At 40.8% G+C, this 18,017-nt stretch overlaps 1 protein-coding gene across 1 annotated transcript in view; it reads left to right on the top strand.

The window, feature by feature from the left end:
• SPTLC1 (serine palmitoyltransferase long chain base subunit 1) overlaps window positions 1-4,085 on the top strand; it is a 37,646-nt gene extending 33,561 nt beyond the window's left edge. Inside the window, exon 15 of the mRNA XM_054810285.1 lies at window positions 340-4,085. Within this exon, the coding sequence (XP_054666260.1) occupies window positions 340-433 (94 nt within the window). The 3' untranslated portion in view covers window positions 434-4,085. The remainder of the gene's footprint in view (window positions 1-339) is intronic.
• Window positions 4,086-18,017: the final 13,932 nt, after the last annotated feature.

The following is an 18,017-nucleotide window of genomic DNA, read 5'->3' as shown; positions in this document are numbered from 1 at the left end:
TTTGAGGTATATTTTCAGTGACTGTAACAGAATGCTAATACCCTTACATAACTGTATCAAAACTACCTGAATCTCAGTGATGCCTGTTACCATGCACATTTCTGTGAACTGCACATCTGCAGGTAAAAAAAAGATAACAATCAAATTTCTGTGGTGTGTATGGGGGGAGAAAAAGTCATCTGATCATTTCTGTTTAGTCATATGTCTTGTTTCTGGTTGAATTTGAATTCATAATAATTTCCTCAGAGACAGTGATTTTAATGCATTAAAATTAGTAGAAGAAAAGTCTAAAGCTGAACGCAAGGAGTAATGTTTACTGTGTATGTTCTGTTTTTCTAGTATTCGGGTAGTGGTAACAGTGGAACAAACAGAACAAGAACTGGACAAAGCTGCATCAATTCTTAAGGAAGCTGCACAGTCTGTATTGAATTAGACTGCTGTTTGGATTCCTCTCTCCTCAAATTATCAGGATAAGTGTTTTACACACTGTACAGTGACTTTACTTCAGATATTCAAGTTCTTCCACTTCATGGCATTGAAACCTGACTAACGAGATTGTTCTAGAATGGTACAAATGCAGTGAGAGGAAGAATATTGAATTTTGGAACTGGTGAATGACACAATGTATTTGCAATTCAAACTCTACCATTTACTAGGATTCCTTAAAATGGGATATCATTGTTGCATACAGGACTCTTTCATAAGTTGCATCTTAAAAAGTCCTAAATTTATTTCTTCAAACCCTTAAACATTTTCAGAAATGTATATGAACATTGTTTTCCCCCCAAACATGTAAAATGTAGTTTTCTCTACATACTCTCAGAATGTAGGAACTTCAAATAAATTTCAAGGAATTACTCCCACCCCTAAATGAAGATAGACTGTTCCTAGTACTGCCAAAAGGGAGAAAATAACACATTAAGAGATAACTTTGTGCTATATTACATCATTTATTATTGAATTATAGGAAGAACTTAAATTGTTTTTTGCTTATATCTTTCTCTAACCATTTTTGGAAGAGAGTTTTTAAGAATGCCTGGCTAGAGAATTCCATTATCTAAATGGTAAATTCATAATAAATACTATTTGCTTTCATATGTAATTATATGCATGTTTCATATTACGGGTGAGGTTTTTCATATTATTAACTCTAAAACATCTAAACTGAAAACTCTGAATTGTGAAACTGATGTGATTCCGTTATAATATGTTCAGTTGGGGTGGCTTTGCACTAGTCTTGAAGAGGAATCTTAACCAACATGAAGAATGAACCAAGGTTTTGAAACAGCAACTAAATACTAGCTTAGTCAAACTGCTTTGAAGCACTAAAATCATGTGTGCCAAAATTTCTCTCTAAACGGCTCTACCTTAGAGAGCAAGACTCACAGCTAATAAGCATGTAGATGGTGCAGATACTATTGAAATACAACTCAATTCATGCACATAAAACCCCTATGTAACTGGATAGTAATATTTGGAGGTTATGCTGTCAGGATTTGCAGTAAGCACAGATGGACACATTACACCAGTCAGAGGAAACTGATAAGGGAGGATGACAGTAAGCTGTACTTTTTTATAAAAAAACCCTATAGCTATGTATTTCACAATTTTGCTTTAAGAATGCTCATTTAAATATTTTATGTTCTGCCTGATCTGTATTCTGGGTTGCTTTGTACTTACGTGCCTTTTCGATTGCTGCTACAGGGACTGCAGGACTGGTTTTGAGAAACATTGTTTAAATAAAAAGTTAGTCATGTTTCATTCAGATTTTCACTTATCATATAATTAGATTTTGTAGCATCATCAGCTGTATTTTGTTGAATATTCTGCATTAGATGAACATAGTCTATCTTGCCTCCCATAGTGACTGTCTCTGCACTGACTTTCAAACCTTCTCACCAGCTAAAGTTGTGTTGGGACACTTTTGCGATTGTTGCTTGACTATTTGAAATAGTCAAATCATTACCTGTGCAATGCAGAGAAACCTTCATCCCAATGTGAAAGAGTATTCCTGGTTCGCTCACATTTACTTTTTTCTCTATTAACTGTAAGTAAAAGCCTGTGAGAAGCCAACAATTTAATAGAGCAAAAATGTGGGGAAGGAAGCTGATTCCCATTTTACAGACTGGAACCAAAGTGCAGAACAATCACCCTTCCCAAGACCCTCGGAGATGTGAGAAATGGAAATGAAAACATCACTATACTTTAGGCTTGTGAGCCATTTTTGATTTTATAATTGAAACCTGAACGTTCAAGTAAACTCAAGCCTTTGATGTATGAGCTGAGAACAAATGACGTACTTGGATTCCAATGCAGCATAATAAATGGGCTTGGAGTTCAAGGTAAACCTGTGAAGGTAAGCAAATCACAAATTAGCAGTGAAATAATAGGTTGCAGAATCTATACTCAATTCTTGTGTTTTGTTTTAGGTTGTCTGCAAATGGAGGAATTTTTTTTGTTGTGCTTTTGAGGACTAGCAACAATCTTTAGATACACGGGTTTGTTTTGTTGGTTTTGGTTTTTTGCTTTAAAATGAAGCAATAACACCTAAATTAGTAGGAAGCAGAGTGGAATTTCTGGCAATTTCAAAGTTGTGACTAAGTAGTTCTGATGAAACAAAAGTTCAAATATATTGTTAAGAGATACAGTCATCTGATTCATTTGGCAAACACATGCTTATCATTAAAACACTGGTAAAACTGCCTTTGTCCATTTTTCTTGTTTACAAGTGTATAGAACAGAAGTATTTAGGTCACGCTGAAGTGAACACCTTATGGTTGATAGCACTTGAAGTACTGTTATAACGTGTGTTTTACTGACAGGTTATATACATGGTCTCTCTGAGAAATTAATATGCTTATGAGATGTGGCTGGTGGAGAGAGAGATCGCTGGTCAGTTTACATGTCTGACCCTCTTCATTTTGCCTTTTTTGATAAATGTCTCTGACATGTCAAGCGGATGAAGGGAAGAGTGGCTCTGGGGAAAAAAGTTGGTTGGGATTAGGAAGACAGCAGGTGATTCTGGTTAAACTTTTGACATTAAAAAATCAGAAGCCTATTAAGGTGCTTAAGTTCTCAGTGCTCTAGGCTGATAAATGTATGAACAAGCCTGTTTTAGTTGCTTTGTGGTTATGTTTGGATGAAGCAGGGCTTTCATCCATTTCTTCAGATGTGGAAGCGAGGCTGGGGTCTTAGTAAATAAATGGAAAGTTATTTAGCAGGATACTGTGAGGTGAATCAAACAATAAGGGCCTTATCCTGAACTTCAGAGTTTCTGTTGAAAATAAATATCTGGATTCTTAATTTTAATTAAACTAGTTTATGTGTTTTGCCCTACCAAGTACTTGGAACGGACTTTCAGCGAAGTGGAAGCATCAGGTTAATAAACAGTGATCAAAAATGAATGTTGGTGGTTTGGGGTTTTTTATTACTGAACATTAGTAGTTGAGAAGGAATGCATTTAACTGTAATAAGGTGACCATTTATTGAAATTGTCCTGATGAAAGCAATTGTTTGCAATATGTGGGGACTGGGATAGACTGGAAAGAATTTATACTTTGAAGATATTTTGGCTTGAAGAAACGTGTCTACGTTATATATATATATGTATATATTCCTTTTTTAAACAACAGAGAAATCTATTTTCCCTGAATATTTAAAAATATAGGTTCATTGTTTCTACAGGAAAATCTACAGATTCCTTTTCTGTTTATAATAGTAATTATTTTTGGATAGGAGGTGAAATGCATAAGGAGAATATTAAGAAAGAAAGAGGTATGGCTGAATAACTTTGATATTTTTTTTCCCCCACTTTTGAAATACAATCCCAGTCACTGCACAGAATGGTGTACTGTCTTCTTTCTGTCACTCCATCTGGACTTTATTATTTTAAACAGAGTTGCAGAGTGTTGGCATTCACTGATCTAGGAAGTTGCTACCACAAAAGTGTCTTGCATCTTAAGATGAGTCGAGAAATGTACATGAGCTGTAAATGCTGCTTAAACAAAGGAAATATTTACAACTAACACAGAGCATTTGTACATTAAACTGGTTCAGTGTCCTAATAAAAAGAAGTGTCTGGATAACATTTCTTGTTGTGTTTTTATGTTATTTGGCAGTTTTCATGCTAATAAGAAGATGGACTTGGTCTGTCTTGCTGTTGATGGATTTTTCAGATTTTAGTTTCCTGTCCAGTGTGCACTAGTTCATTGCAAAATAGGTGTAATAGAAGTCACATAAACTAATAAATAAGCTGAGCTACAGATTGCTGGAAGTATCCATCAGGGAAGGACAGTTCTCTGTATGACCAATTTCTAATGCTTAGGTAACAGATACTTAGGGAAAACTACTGTTAGAAACTAGACACTGGGCCAGGTACAGTTTTGCTGTGGCTCAGTATAGAATTTCTGACGTATCAACTAACTCTTGAGTCCAGGTGAAATATGCCTCAGCTTTGAAAGACCCTTACGGAAGAAAATATTGCAATTTAGCCTGCTGTGTTTTATTGATAAGATTTCTGTATTTACCCCTGCTATTAACAGTGTTACCACCTGATTTTGCATGCTTTTTGGATAACTGAGCTGCATTTTCCAAGAGGATGCAGTGTTGGCATGAAAACCCTAAGTATTGGATTCAGAGGAAAAACTTACATAGAATTGGAAATGTATAATCCACTGGTTAACTTAGATTTGACGCGGGCCAAAGATGAGAACAATTTGGGGCGTTACTAACAGAGATAGAGACACAATCATCCCACTCTACTCAGCGCTTGCAGACTGCACTTGGAGTACTGTGTCCAGTTCTGGTCCCCACAATTCCAGAAGGATGCAGACAGTCTAGATAAGGTCCAAAGGAGCGCCACGAAGATGACCAAAGGGCTGGAGAATCTGCCCGGTGAGGAAAGACTAAAGGATTCAGGTCTCTTCTCCTTGGACAAGAGAAGGCTTAGGGGAGACCTCATCACAGTTTTCCAATACTTAAAGGGCAGAGGTTCTCTCTTCACAAGGAGCCACATGGAGAAGAGAAGGAGCAATAGGAACAAGTTGCACCAGGAGAAGTTTCATCTTGAGATAAAGATATTTTTTACAGTGAGAAGAACAGTTAATCACTGGCAAACAACTTCGCCAGGGATGTGGTGGAGTCCCTATCACAGCAGGTTTTCAAAACAGGTGCTTTGGGTGCTGGGTAATCTCATCTACGTATTTCCGATGTAAGGTTGGACGAGGTAATCTTACGAGGTGCCTTCCAACTTGGGCTGTTCTGTGATTCTGTAGTTCTATGATTATAACTCAATACAGTGGCATACTTCTGACACCTGCACTATTCAAAATTGGGTTACTTTTGGAGCAAGCCCTTTGATTACTGAAGGATGTCACAGCAGGTGTTGAGGGGAATGCAAGAGAAAGAATTTAAACTCAGTGCATTGCAATAAGTACATGTTAGACTGATGCTAAAGAGAGAGGGTAAAAAGGTGAAGCAACACCAGCACTTCATGATAATCTGAGAGGTTGTTTTGACTTCCTATGATCATTTTTCAGTGGTTTGGACTTTTTCTGTTCTGTCACATAACAACATAATGAAATGGCTATTCTGCACAGTTAATTGCTGAAAGATCAAATAATAACTTTTTTTTGTTTTAACTCTGTCCAGGATATTTTTTTTAATAAGCTACCTTCAGTTGTGTTTATCACGTTTGTACTGAGTAGAGTTTTGCCTTGGTGTCAATGGTGAATGTGAACTTTAGTTACAGAATCTGAACAGACTATGATATCCCTTACCTTTCTACGCAGCCTTTACATTTAAAATCTGGAGTATTTAAGTGGCTGATATTAGGGAATATTCCATGGTAACAAAATTCCTATTTATGACTTTTCACATAGAATATTTTATTGGTGAAAGACTATAGATCTAATTTTGATCCATACTTAGATTTCCATGGTCAAGCTACACACAAAGAACTACTAGCAAACAGTAATCAGCATTTGCAGTAATAAATTTCCTGACTTTTTCATGGATAAGAGAACTACATGGAAGAAGTTAAGCCAATAGGCATGACTGTATGCACATTGTTTTATGTGCTGGTTTTCACACTTTGCTAATAAGTAAATTTTAAATGCTTTAATTGATATTACCTAAATTGCTATCTTGCGAATAAGAATTTTAAAATGTTTAAGGACTTTAAAAGATCAGAACTTTTAAATAAGTTGCTCTCTTGTTTCTTGAAGCTTTTGCTATTTCCTGCACTTTTGTCTTCCCATCATCTTTCTGCTTTTTTTCCTTCATTTTTCAGGATAGCCACCAAAAATAAATGCATTGTTAGTTGCTTAAAAACTATTTAAGCAGTTTGGTATACAGTAGACCTTGTTTTAGTAATTATGTCCACATTTCCTAAATGCACGTTGCTGTTGTCTGACTGGTGGGAGGCAAGGAATGTGCAGAAAGTTGCATTAAATTGGGAGTTTAATATGATGGTACAAATGAATTGGATTTATTAGGTGATGATTCCAGTGAAAATGTAATGACTCAGTTTCAGTCTAGTTCCAGTGCTCATCTGTTCCTTTGTGCATAGCGCTGGTGAACGCTGTGCAGCTTACAATACACGCATATTTGAGGTTTGAAGCATAAGTTGAAATCTGCAGAAACGCATCATGACTCAACTGTCAATGATCACCCCTAAGTACAGACAGAGACTTTTGCCGTTTTAGTAACTTTTTACTATTTGAAACCATAGAACTAAGTGTGGGTAAGATATCACAGCTGCAGAATCAGACATGCTGGAGTTACAGGTCAAAAAATGAAAGATTTTTTGAATGCTGTGAGGTGAAGACAGCAAGATAGGGGCGTTTTTTACAAAGGTGGAATTTGGTAGTATTTGAGGGGCCCTCAGTTTGAACATGAAACATAAAGTACTCGTTAAGTGCTGGTTATGAGTAATAAGATGTAAGAATGCGAAGTGCTGCAGTGGAGTTGCGATGGAGAAAATGGAGAGCAGGGTCCTAGCTATCATTAGTAATGAGACTAGGTTACAGAAGTTAATTGTCACCAGAGTTGTTGCTCATCCATTGTTGGTCCACTCATGTCTAGGGAGTAACAATGCACATTGGAGAATGGTGAGTTTGGTTCTGAGTACTGGAAATTGTTGCATATCAGAAATCGTTTGTGTTTGCAAGAAAAAATAGTGATGGTGACTCACCTCACAGCAAAACTAGATGCAACTGCAAAATCATATATAAACTAGAAAATAAATGAAGTTATATATACCCTTTGCAATGTGGGGGAAGAGTTTGATGTGTGATAACAAAGGGAATTTATTACGTATCCACGCATCTTTCTACAAATAAATTTGTTATGCTGGGCTAAGGAAAGAGTTGAAAACAGGTGAAAAAAACCCCTCATATTAGTTTTGAGCAGAGCTAAGAGATAGTATCAAATGGCAAGGTTTGAACAAGTTTTGGCTACTTCAAATCTTAAAATAAAAAAAATAATAAAAAAAAAAGTTCAGCATATGTGTACTGTTTTGGCCACAGAGATTCTTTGTGCAGCCAGAAGGGCAGAAGAAAGGTGTGGTAAGCTAACTCATGGGTGAAGGAGTTCTTGTTGTCACAGATGGAAAAATGGCAGCAACATTTGCCTTTGGGGTAGTTTACTGTGGAACTATTGATGGGCAGCATGAAACTTGCACAATGCCCAATCTGTTTAGCATTTGAGTATCTTATTTAGTGACTGAAGAAGGAAGGCACTGACACAGCCCTTTCCTTCCAGAAAACAGGAGTAGCCTCAGTAGAGTCTAAGGCTGCTAAAACACGCCTTTGTGTGCTTGTTTATCATCCCTTAAGGTAGTTGTCATGGTTTACCCCCAGCCAGCCACTGAGTACTGTGTGACTGCTCACTCACCCTTCCTGCTCCCCAGTGGGGCTGGGGAGGAGAATCAAAAGAAAAGGGTAAAACTCGTGGGTTGGGATAGGGACAGTTTACTGGGACAGCAGAGGGAGAGGAAAGTAACAACAACAGTACTAATAAAAGACTATACAAAGTGGGTGATACACAGTGCAATTTGCTCACTGTCTGGAGCACGATGCCCAGCCCAGCCCCGAGCAGCAATCCCTCCTCCCCAGCAAGCTCCCCCCCATACACTGAGTATGACAGCATATGGTATGGAATATCCCTTTGGCTAGTTTGGGTCAGCTGTCCTGGCTGCATCCTCTCCCAGCTTCTGGTGAAAATTTGCTCTATCCCAGCCAACAACTAGGACATCATCCACCTCTTATTCTATGCCAAGTACATCATGCCTAGATCCTTCACTTTCCAATTAATCACCACCAATTTTCCTATGATACACACACACACAGAGATATCATTCCCTTAGTCTATGGACCATCCCTCCGAAATGTCCGTTGAGTTCATTCAGTCCATGACTTTGGGCTCCATCTGTCATAACAGTCTCTCAGGGCAGGAGCAATGATGTGTGCTGTGGGACTGTTGCATGCTGCATCCAGACCTTGAGGCTGGTGTATCTGGTGTGGCCCATGCCCATGGTCTGCGGGTTGAAGGTGTCGATTTCAAGGAAGTTGCTGAAGTCAGTTCTAGTTCCATCATTGTGATGCTTTGCTTGGTTTCATGGAAGTTCATCCTTCATTAATTTGGGAGATTCTTACTGTAATACCACTGATACGGCATAGAGCAATTGTAGTAGTGATGATATACAATGGCAGCACTATTTACCAATTAATATAATAGAATTTAATTTATTGGCTATTCTCACCCGAAACCAGATCCCCTTGAGGATGACTTCCTCATCCTTCTGCATCACCCACCAAGTGCACCCATGTCCCTGAGCAAAAGCAATCCCATGGATGTGTTTGCCTTTGCCCGAAGCAGGGATAACCCAGACTGTCTTCCCCAGCATAGACTTCATGTGCACTATGGGGATTTTATCCCCTTCTACAGTACGTGGAAGTTTTGACTGGGCAGGGCCAGCTCGATTGGCAGACCCCCTACTGTTCATAAACCAGATGGCCTTTGCTAAATGTGTATCCTATGTTTGAGGGTCCCACTACCCATTGGTCTCAGTGTAGTCTTTAGCAGTCCATTGTATCGTTTGATGTTCCTGGAGGCTGGTGCATGGCAGGGGATGTGATACACCCACGCAATGCCATGCTCTTTGGCCCAGCTGTCTGTGAGGTTGTTTTGGAAATGACTCCTATTGTCTTTCTGGGGTGCCATGTCACCACAAGACTTGCTTTTCAAGGCCCAGGATAGTGTTCTGGGCGGTGCCATCTGATAGTTGCTTCCGCCTTTGTAAGCACATGATTTTTGACTTGGCGGGTTTGTGAGAGTGTGATGTAATCAATCTGCCAGGCCTCCTCATATTTATATTTCAGCCATTGTCCTCCATACCAGACAGGCTTTAACCACTTGGCTTGCTTGATTGCAGCCCATATTTCATATTCATGGATAATCTCTGCAATAGCATCCATGGTCAAGTCCACCCCTCGATCACGAGCCCATCTATACATTGCATCTCTTCCTTGATGGCCTGAGGTGTCGTGGGCCCACCCAGCTATAAATAATTCACCCTTATGTTGCCAGTCCAGATCCACCTGAGCCACTTCAATCTCAGCAGCCTGATCCAGTGCTGGTTGTTTTGATGTTCCTCAGTGGCCTGACTCTTGGGTACGTGGGCATCTACGTGATGAACTTTTACAACTAGCTTATCTAGCCAGGCAGCAATGTCTTGCCACAACGCGGCAGCCCACTTGGGTTTGCCTCTGCGCTGCCAGTTCCTCTGCTTCCATTGCTGTAACCACCCCCACAGGGCATCGGCCACCACCCATGAGTCAGTACAGAGGTAGAGCATTGGCCACTTTTCTCATTCAGCAATGTCTAAAGCCAGCTGAATGGCTCTCACCTCTGCAAACTGGCTCAATTCACCTTCTCCTTCAGAAGCTTCTGTGACTCATTGTGTAGGGCTCCACACAGCAGCCTTCCACCCCCGCTGCTTTCCCACAATGTGACAGGACCCATCAGTGAACAGGGCATGTTGCTTCCCATTTTCTGGCAGTTTATTGTACGGAGGGAGGGGCTTCTTCAGCACGTGTCACCTCCTCCTCCTTGCGGTTTAACCTGGCCGGCAGTTAAAAAAACCACACAGCCATTTGCTCACTCCCTGCCCCACCCCCACCTCTGCCCCCATGGGATGGGGGAAAGAATCGAAAAGAAAAAAATAAGTAAAACTCATGGGTTGAGTTAAAGACCATTTAATAGGACAGAAAAGGAAAATAATAATAATAGTAGTAGTAATAATAATAATGATAAAAGAATATACAAAGCAATGCACAGTACAATTTCTTACCACCCAAAACAGATGCTCATCTAGTTTCTGAGCCACAATCCTGCCTCCTGGCTGGCTTCCCCAGTTATATGCTGAGCATGATGTCATACGGTATGGAATATCCCTTTGGTCAGTTTGGGTCAGCTGTCCTGGCTGTATCCTCTCCCAACTTCTTGTGCACCCTGAGCCTACTCACTGCTGGAGTTGTGCGAGAAGCACAAAAGGCCTTGGCTCTGTGTAAGCAATGCTCAGCAATAATGAAAACATCTCTGTAGTATCAACGCTGTTTTCAGTATAAATCCAAAACATAGCCTCATACTAGCTACTGTGAAGAAAATGAACTCTATCCCAGCCAAAACCAGCACAGGTGTAGAGCACATTTTTTGCATCTGTTCCTGCTTGGACTGGCCCAAGGGCTACTGCATGAACTGTTTCCTGTTTAACTTGTTCAAAGGCTTGTTGTTGCTCATGGCCCCTTTTCAAATCGTCCTTCTTCCAGGTCACCTGATAGAGAGGGGTTACTATCAGATTGTCATTTGGAATATGCATCCTCCAAAACCCCACACCACCTAAGAAAGCTTGTGTTTCCTTTTTGATAGTCAGTGGAGACACGGCTAGTATTTTGTTGATCGCATCCATTGGGGTTTGATGATGCCCATCTTGCCATTTTATTCCTAAAAACTGGATCTCCTGTGCAGGTCCTTTGACCTTACTTAATTTTACAGCAAAACTGACTTTCCCTTTCTCAGAAACAGCTTCTGCTGTGTTGCCCCATACGATGTATTGCAGATGTTCTGGAACTTCACCCTGTTCCAGTGCAGTCTGGATCAGTCCATGGCAAATGGTGGGGCTGTGTTTCCACCCCTGGGGCAGTCGGTTCCAGGGGTACTGGATGCCCCTCCAAGTGAAAGCAAACTGTGGCCTGCACTCTGCCGCCAAAGGGATTGAGAAAAAGGCATTTGCGGTATCAATTGTGACGTACCACTTGGCTGCCTTTGACGCCAGCTCATACTGAAGTTCCAGCATGTCTGGCATGACAGCACTCAGCAGCAGCATGACTTCATTCAGGCCACGATAGCCTACTGTCAGCCTCCACTCTCCATCAGACTTTCACACCGGCCATATGGGGCTGTTAAAGGGTGAGCGGGTTCTGCTGATCACTCCCTGGCTCTCCAGTTGGTGAATCAACTTTCGGATGGGAATCAGGGAGTCTCGGTTGGTGCAGTATCACCGTCAGTGCACAGTTGTGGTAGCGATTGGCACCTGTTGTTCTTCAACCCTCAGCAACCCAACAACAGAAGGGTCCTCTGAGAGACCAGGCAAAGTAGACAGCTGTTCAGTTTCCTCCATCTCCAAGGCAGCTATGCCAAAACCCCACCGGTACCCTTTTGGGTCTTTGAAATACCCTCTCCTGAGGCAGTCTATGCCCAAGATGCACAGAGCCTCTGGGCCAGTCACAATGGGGTGCTTTTCCCAGTCGTTCCCAGTCAGACTCACTTCGGCCTCCAGTACAGTCAGCTGTTGGGATCCCCTGTCACTCCAGAAATACAGCTGGGTTCTGCCCCTTCATGGCTCGATGGCATTAGGGGACACTGTGCACCAGTGTCCGCTACAGCCTTATACTCACGGGGGTCTGATGTGCCAGGCCATTGGAGCCACACAGTCCAATAAACCTGAATGTCCCTTTCCTCCACCTGGCTGGAAGCAGGGCCCCTCTAATCCTGGTCATCATATTCAATACTCACTTCCTGTAAAAAATACTTAGGAATCCTTTCAAGAGGATCATAAATATGATCAGACCTTCCACTTGGTGTGGGGGACTGCCCGCTGGAAAGTGGAGCAGCATTTTTCCTGGAAGAATCTCTTTTTGCGACTGTTTTTCCTTGCCACTCATGTACTCATGCCTGTAGGGTCGAGATAGGTTTTCCATACCACCTCATGTTCTCTCTGTAGTTGCACAGGCAGAACTACAGAGTGCCTTGTGATGTGTACTCTCTATATGCTCACTCTTGAGCAGAGGAACGTTTGCTCCGAATAGCTGAGATACTGGTCCATACAGGTGGGGAATAGGACATATTCTCTTCAAATTGCTGGACAATTGCTAGAACAGTTTCTTCACAGCCAAGATGAGGGAGGAAGTCAGCCATACTCAGCCAGCCACCATCACTGCCTCTTCGCCTTCCCAGTCCATTACCGCCAATGAGTGGGCATATGACGATTGTGTGCTCTGTACAATCTTCCACCAAATGAGTTGTGTCCATTGGACTTCATCAGGATGTGGGTAACTGCGTGTCATCCAAGTCATAATAAACCATCTCCTGCACGGCCAGTTCCCTCAGGTACTGGATACCTCTCTCCATGGTGGTCCACTTGCCTGGATGACATACACCACCTTCACTGAAGGGATACCTTTCCCTCAGGCCTGATGAAGTCACCTCCAGAGGGCTTGTGTCTTTTTCCCAATCACCTTGTCAGTGCCCCCTTCCCTGGGCAGGGATCCCAGCTGCTTGGCTTCCCTGCCCTCTGATTCCAGGCTACTGGCCCCACTATCCCAGTACTGGAGCAGCCAGGTGACAATGAGCTTGCTGAAATCTTTTTGCGTATCTTGCAGCTCACTCAGGTGATCACCTCTGGTTCTGCCTCTTCCTCCTGTTCTTGTGATGGTCCTGGTTCATCATCATCCCATACTAAGCAAACTGATTTTTTTTTCTGTTTCTTCTTCTGTATAGGGACAACTGATACTGGCATGAGTTGGATTTTTTTGGTTCAGCTGCAGTGCCAGTCATCGGGGTTTGAGTACCCACAGTGCCTGTCGCTGGAGTTGGAGTAGCCACAGTGCCTGTCACTCCGTTTTCCCTCTCCTCTCCCTGAGGGTGCTGCCCACTTTCGAGCAGTGTCTGGTAGGTTCTGGCCAGGGCCCAGCACAGTGCAGTAAGTTGTGCCTCTTTGCAACAGCCACAGCATTTTCCTTTCAAATGTTCTATCACTTTGTCAGGGTCCTGTAGTTGTTCAGGAGTGAAGTTCCAAACCATTGTGTGTGATAAGCTCTTTAGATATCTGCCCATGTTCTCCCACATGCCATGCCACCCATAACTATCCAGCCTCAGAGCAGATCTCTGGGTGGTATTCTTAAAACCATTTTTTGTAACCCTAAACAAGACCTGAAACACATTCAGGAGACATAGCACTAGGAGCTTGCTGGCCTGGACATCCCAAGGGTATTCAAAATTCTCAAAAGCTGCTGTACCCAACCAAAAGGGAGAAGGGGAGGTGAAAGAGTGTTCCACCATCTTCCCCATAGACTGGGTGTAATGATTAATAAATTCTGAGAGATGTCATCAAAGGTACAGGCATGACAGCAATGCCACACACCAGCTTGACCTCATGGCCAGTGATGTTATCATATCATAAGACAATATTACACAGTGCAGCAAAATGAGAATCCTGATCCCTCTCCCAGAGGCAATAAACAGCGCCACAGTGAATACATACAGCAAGTGAGGATTTACATAACACAGCCATGTGAACAAACAAAATACCATTGTGACCAGTGACTGTTTAACTAATACGATAAATGCATATGACAAATTTATTTTAACACACTCTGGTCAGATCTGTCATTATCTCAACCCTTTGTGCCCCCCATTGGGTGCCAAAAGGGGCTGTCGTGGTTTAGCCCCAGCTGGCAGCTGAGCACCATGCAGCTGCTCGCTCACTTCTCCCCCCTCCTGGTGGGATGGGGAGGAGAATTGGAAGAAAAAGGTAAAACTCGTGGGTTGGGATAAGGAAAATTTACTAGGACAGCAAAGGGAGAGGAAAATAACAACAATAATACTTATAATATACAAAGTGGGTGATACACAATGCAATTTGCTCACCACTTGGAACACGATGCCCAACCTGTCCCCAAGTAGTGATCCCTCCTCCCCAGCCAGCTCCCCCTGCCCCTTATATGCTAAGCATGACATCATATGGTATGGAATATCCCTTTGGCTAGTTTGGGTTAGCTGTCCTGGCTGTGTTCCCTCCCAGCGTCTTGTGAAAATTAACTCTATCCTAGCTGAAAACCAGGACAGTACTACTGATAGATTTGAGGAGACATCTGGAGGAAGAGCATCTCGCTGTGGAAGCAGATTCTGTTCTAGCCACTGTGTCTCCATTCAATAAAGCATAGCCCAAAAGGCCACTAATTAATCCTGCTCCCTTACTCTTCACAGACATCACAGTATTGCTTTTGCCAGGCATGAATGGCAAAGGGAAAAGTCTGAAACATCTGTATTATGGGTGACACTGGAACAGCAACTTCTAGACCAATGGATAACTTTAAGTGCTCTTGTGTTTAACCTAAGAACCTAGAGGTGAAAGGTGCTTAATTTTCAGGTTTTCTTGGAAGATCCAGGTGTGGGCCCTGTCATCTCATTATCACTTTTCCTATGAAATTATCCACTACCTTGACATTATGAAATAATGAAGTCCATACAAGAGCATGCTAGGTTTCTCAGTATAGGACCATCATGCTGTGTTTCACAAATCTTAGGATGTATGACCTGCAGTTCTCTTATTTATTTTTTTAAAGTGTTTTCAGTATGTTGGGGTTTTTTTAAGATCTACGTGAAACTGTGGAATGTTCCTGAGCAGTAATCAAGGGACACAATATACCCATGAAGACAGGCTACATGAGTTCATACAGAATTACTTAAATTAACCAACGTGATTTCTTGGCTGCCAAATAATTATGATGTTGATGATGTTTCCCACTTAGAAGCACTCAAATGTCTAGGCAATATGCTGGGCAGCTACTATAAATATTTTGGTGTGGTTACCTAAAATTACTGATTTTCATAAATCCTGCATCCACTTGAAATGTCTCAACTATTCAGAGATGACTGGAATGGAAATATATGTTATTACATTGATGTGGTGTTTGTTATCCTTCCCTTGGTACAGGCAATTAGGAAAAGTGCTCTGCAGCAGAGAGAATATGTTTCCTTTGTTAAAGAAAAATATTTCACTGCTTCTGGTAAATATGAATAAATAGAAATATGTGTGTATGAGAGAGAAAATACGTCTTTGTTTTTCCTCATTTGTAACTCAAGTTTTTCTTATAGAAGTAAACACATATAATACACATGACCCCGTGTGCAAAAACAGGTTTAGCATTGAAGAAAGTGCAGTTAGAACTTCACCTGCTATTAATAAACAACTACTTTCTGAAGACATATATATATGTAAATTTTGTTTAGAGATCTGCAGAAAGAAACACGTAATCTTGCATGTTATCAACAGCTGAAATTTCTGATTTTGGAGCTCAGCCTCAGGTACGTAGGTTTGCCACAGAAATCTTTAGCAAGTGATTGCAGAGATCAAGCAGGCTGTCAGTCATACAGGGAAAGAGAAATTTTTAAAGCTAGTAATGAGATCACATGTTGTTTTCTTTGTATTTATGTTCACTTATAATTACAGGGCTTGTGTTTTAATTTTGAAAATAAACCAGTCTATTTAACATTAGCTTTTAATTTGTATTAAAGCTTATTTTAAATTACTAATAAATACCAAGTTTTTCATTAGTGTGGGAGAATTCTTAAAACACAATATAAGGGAATGTTTTGACATTTTGAAAGAGAGTTTGAATTTACTGTTCTTTTATGTACAAGCACATGAAATGTGATAATGGAAAACATTTGACTTATAGTTGTGTTGCTATCTTTAAAGTTCAGATCCTGGACTGCTGTTTCTGAACTTCATGAAACTATGGTAACTTGCATGGATTTTTTTAATTAAACATTTTACTTGTTTCCAGTGTTAGCCAGGTGAGCTCCCTGGCATCAGTACTATAGCACTTAAATCATGAGGTATCCCAGGCAAGTTTGGTGCACCACAAAATAATAACACTAAGAGTATGTAGAATCCCTGCCTCATGGAAGCGAGAGTATTGGTTTCAAGTCATGGTTTCACTGACTTTGTACATTTATTACTGCTAACACTCACCCTGTAAGTGAACTGGTGACCTTGTCGTGTGCATAAATTATTGGGTTTGATCTGTCTGTACAGCCAGGTCAACTATATATAACCCTAATATTGTAGGATTAGAGCATTTTTGTTAATATTCTGATCCTAATCCAGAAACTGTAGCTAAAACAAATTGTGTTGAGTAATAATGTTTCTTTTTACAATCAGAATACAAATGTGACTAATTCAGATTAGGAGATGTGAGCCATCTTGGCCAACTGACCAATGCTGGATCTCTAAAGGTCTACCCAGCATACTTGTTTCCTTTTGCTTGGGTTTTGGCAGTTCTGAGTTTTGGTTTTATCAGTCTGAGTTAGAATAGCTTTTCAACCAAGTAAGCAAAACTAGACTTACTTTTATGGGGTTCATCAAAAGTTACTGAAAATCTTGAAGGCCATGAGCAAATTGATGTTGAATATTTTGTTGAACCCTGTTGGTATTAACTGCTGCATTGGTTGGCTTGAGAACTGTAATATGGGAGGCAACTGTAGTATAACAGCTAGATCAAGAAAGCAATACTCTTACCCTCAGGCAGGTTGTTGTGTTTTTGACCCAATATAGCTTCTTTAATCATTTAGCTACACAGCAGATCTGAGAAGGCTCCAGATGGAGGCTGAACCTACGACCCCCTGACATAAAAACATCTATGATACCAATTACACCATCTGTTGGTCATAAAACCACATTCTCTATCTTTTCTTGGCTCTTGTGTTATACAAAAGCTGAAGGGTGATATTTGGAGCTGTTCTAGTTTATCCATGCAATTTAATGCAGAACACATTTTCACAGAGAGGGAGAACAAAGCACAATAACACTAAAGTTCAATTTACATTCTCAGTCAATGAAAACAAAAATGAAAATAAAAACCAGTTGTCTGAGTCATTATTTATACCCAAACTATGGCTTCAGTTGTAGTTTTTTCCCACTGCTTGTGACTTAAAAAACCCTAAAGAACAACTTCTACCACCACCAACCCAGCTTCTGAGGGCCCTGAATTGAAAGAAGATCTGTAATGGTAAAAATGAAATTATGGCAGCATTGAGCTATACACAGATCACATTAGTAGACAATGCATGCCTAATACTAACATTTAGACTTATTGAGGGATTTGTGTTTGGTGGTAGTGTTTGAGAACATACAGTACCTATCTCAGTGTGGAGTACTGTTAGGCTGGAGATTCAACCAGTCCACTGCATGTACCCTCAGATTCCCTCTGGATACAGGTCTCTCCTGTCTGAACTCCCTGCTCAGGCTCATCAAATCATCAACAACTATTCTGACATAGTTAATAGATTTTGAAATTGGTTCTCAAATTTTGTCCTCCTATGGGTACAATAGCTACCCCGAGGTGATTTGTTGTGGTCGTCAGAAATGATGATGGAAAACTGAGGGCTAGTATATAAGGAATGATGTACTGAAATACGAGGTGTCATGTATTGGGGATAAAACTGATGGCATAGGTCTATCAAAGCAAGGAAATGAGAGAAAGTGTGTTACTGGTGCAGAATGAATAACTGAGATGAGGTAAAAGTTTTACATCTTTCAGGGATATTCTGTTAACATAATAAAAATTTTCTTTGTCTGTAGTGTTTAACTGGATTGTAGGTCTAGATAGTAATGGCTGCTTATGGAGGCTGTATAATTAGATTCAGTGACTGCTTTTGCACATAATACTGTC

This window comes from Grus americana, chromosome Z (genome assembly GCF_028858705.1).
Source record: "Grus americana isolate bGruAme1 chromosome Z, bGruAme1.mat, whole genome shotgun sequence".
Lineage (NCBI taxonomy): Eukaryota > Metazoa > Chordata > Aves > Gruiformes > Gruidae > Grus > Grus americana.
This window is presented reverse-complemented; position numbering and strand designations above follow the sequence as displayed.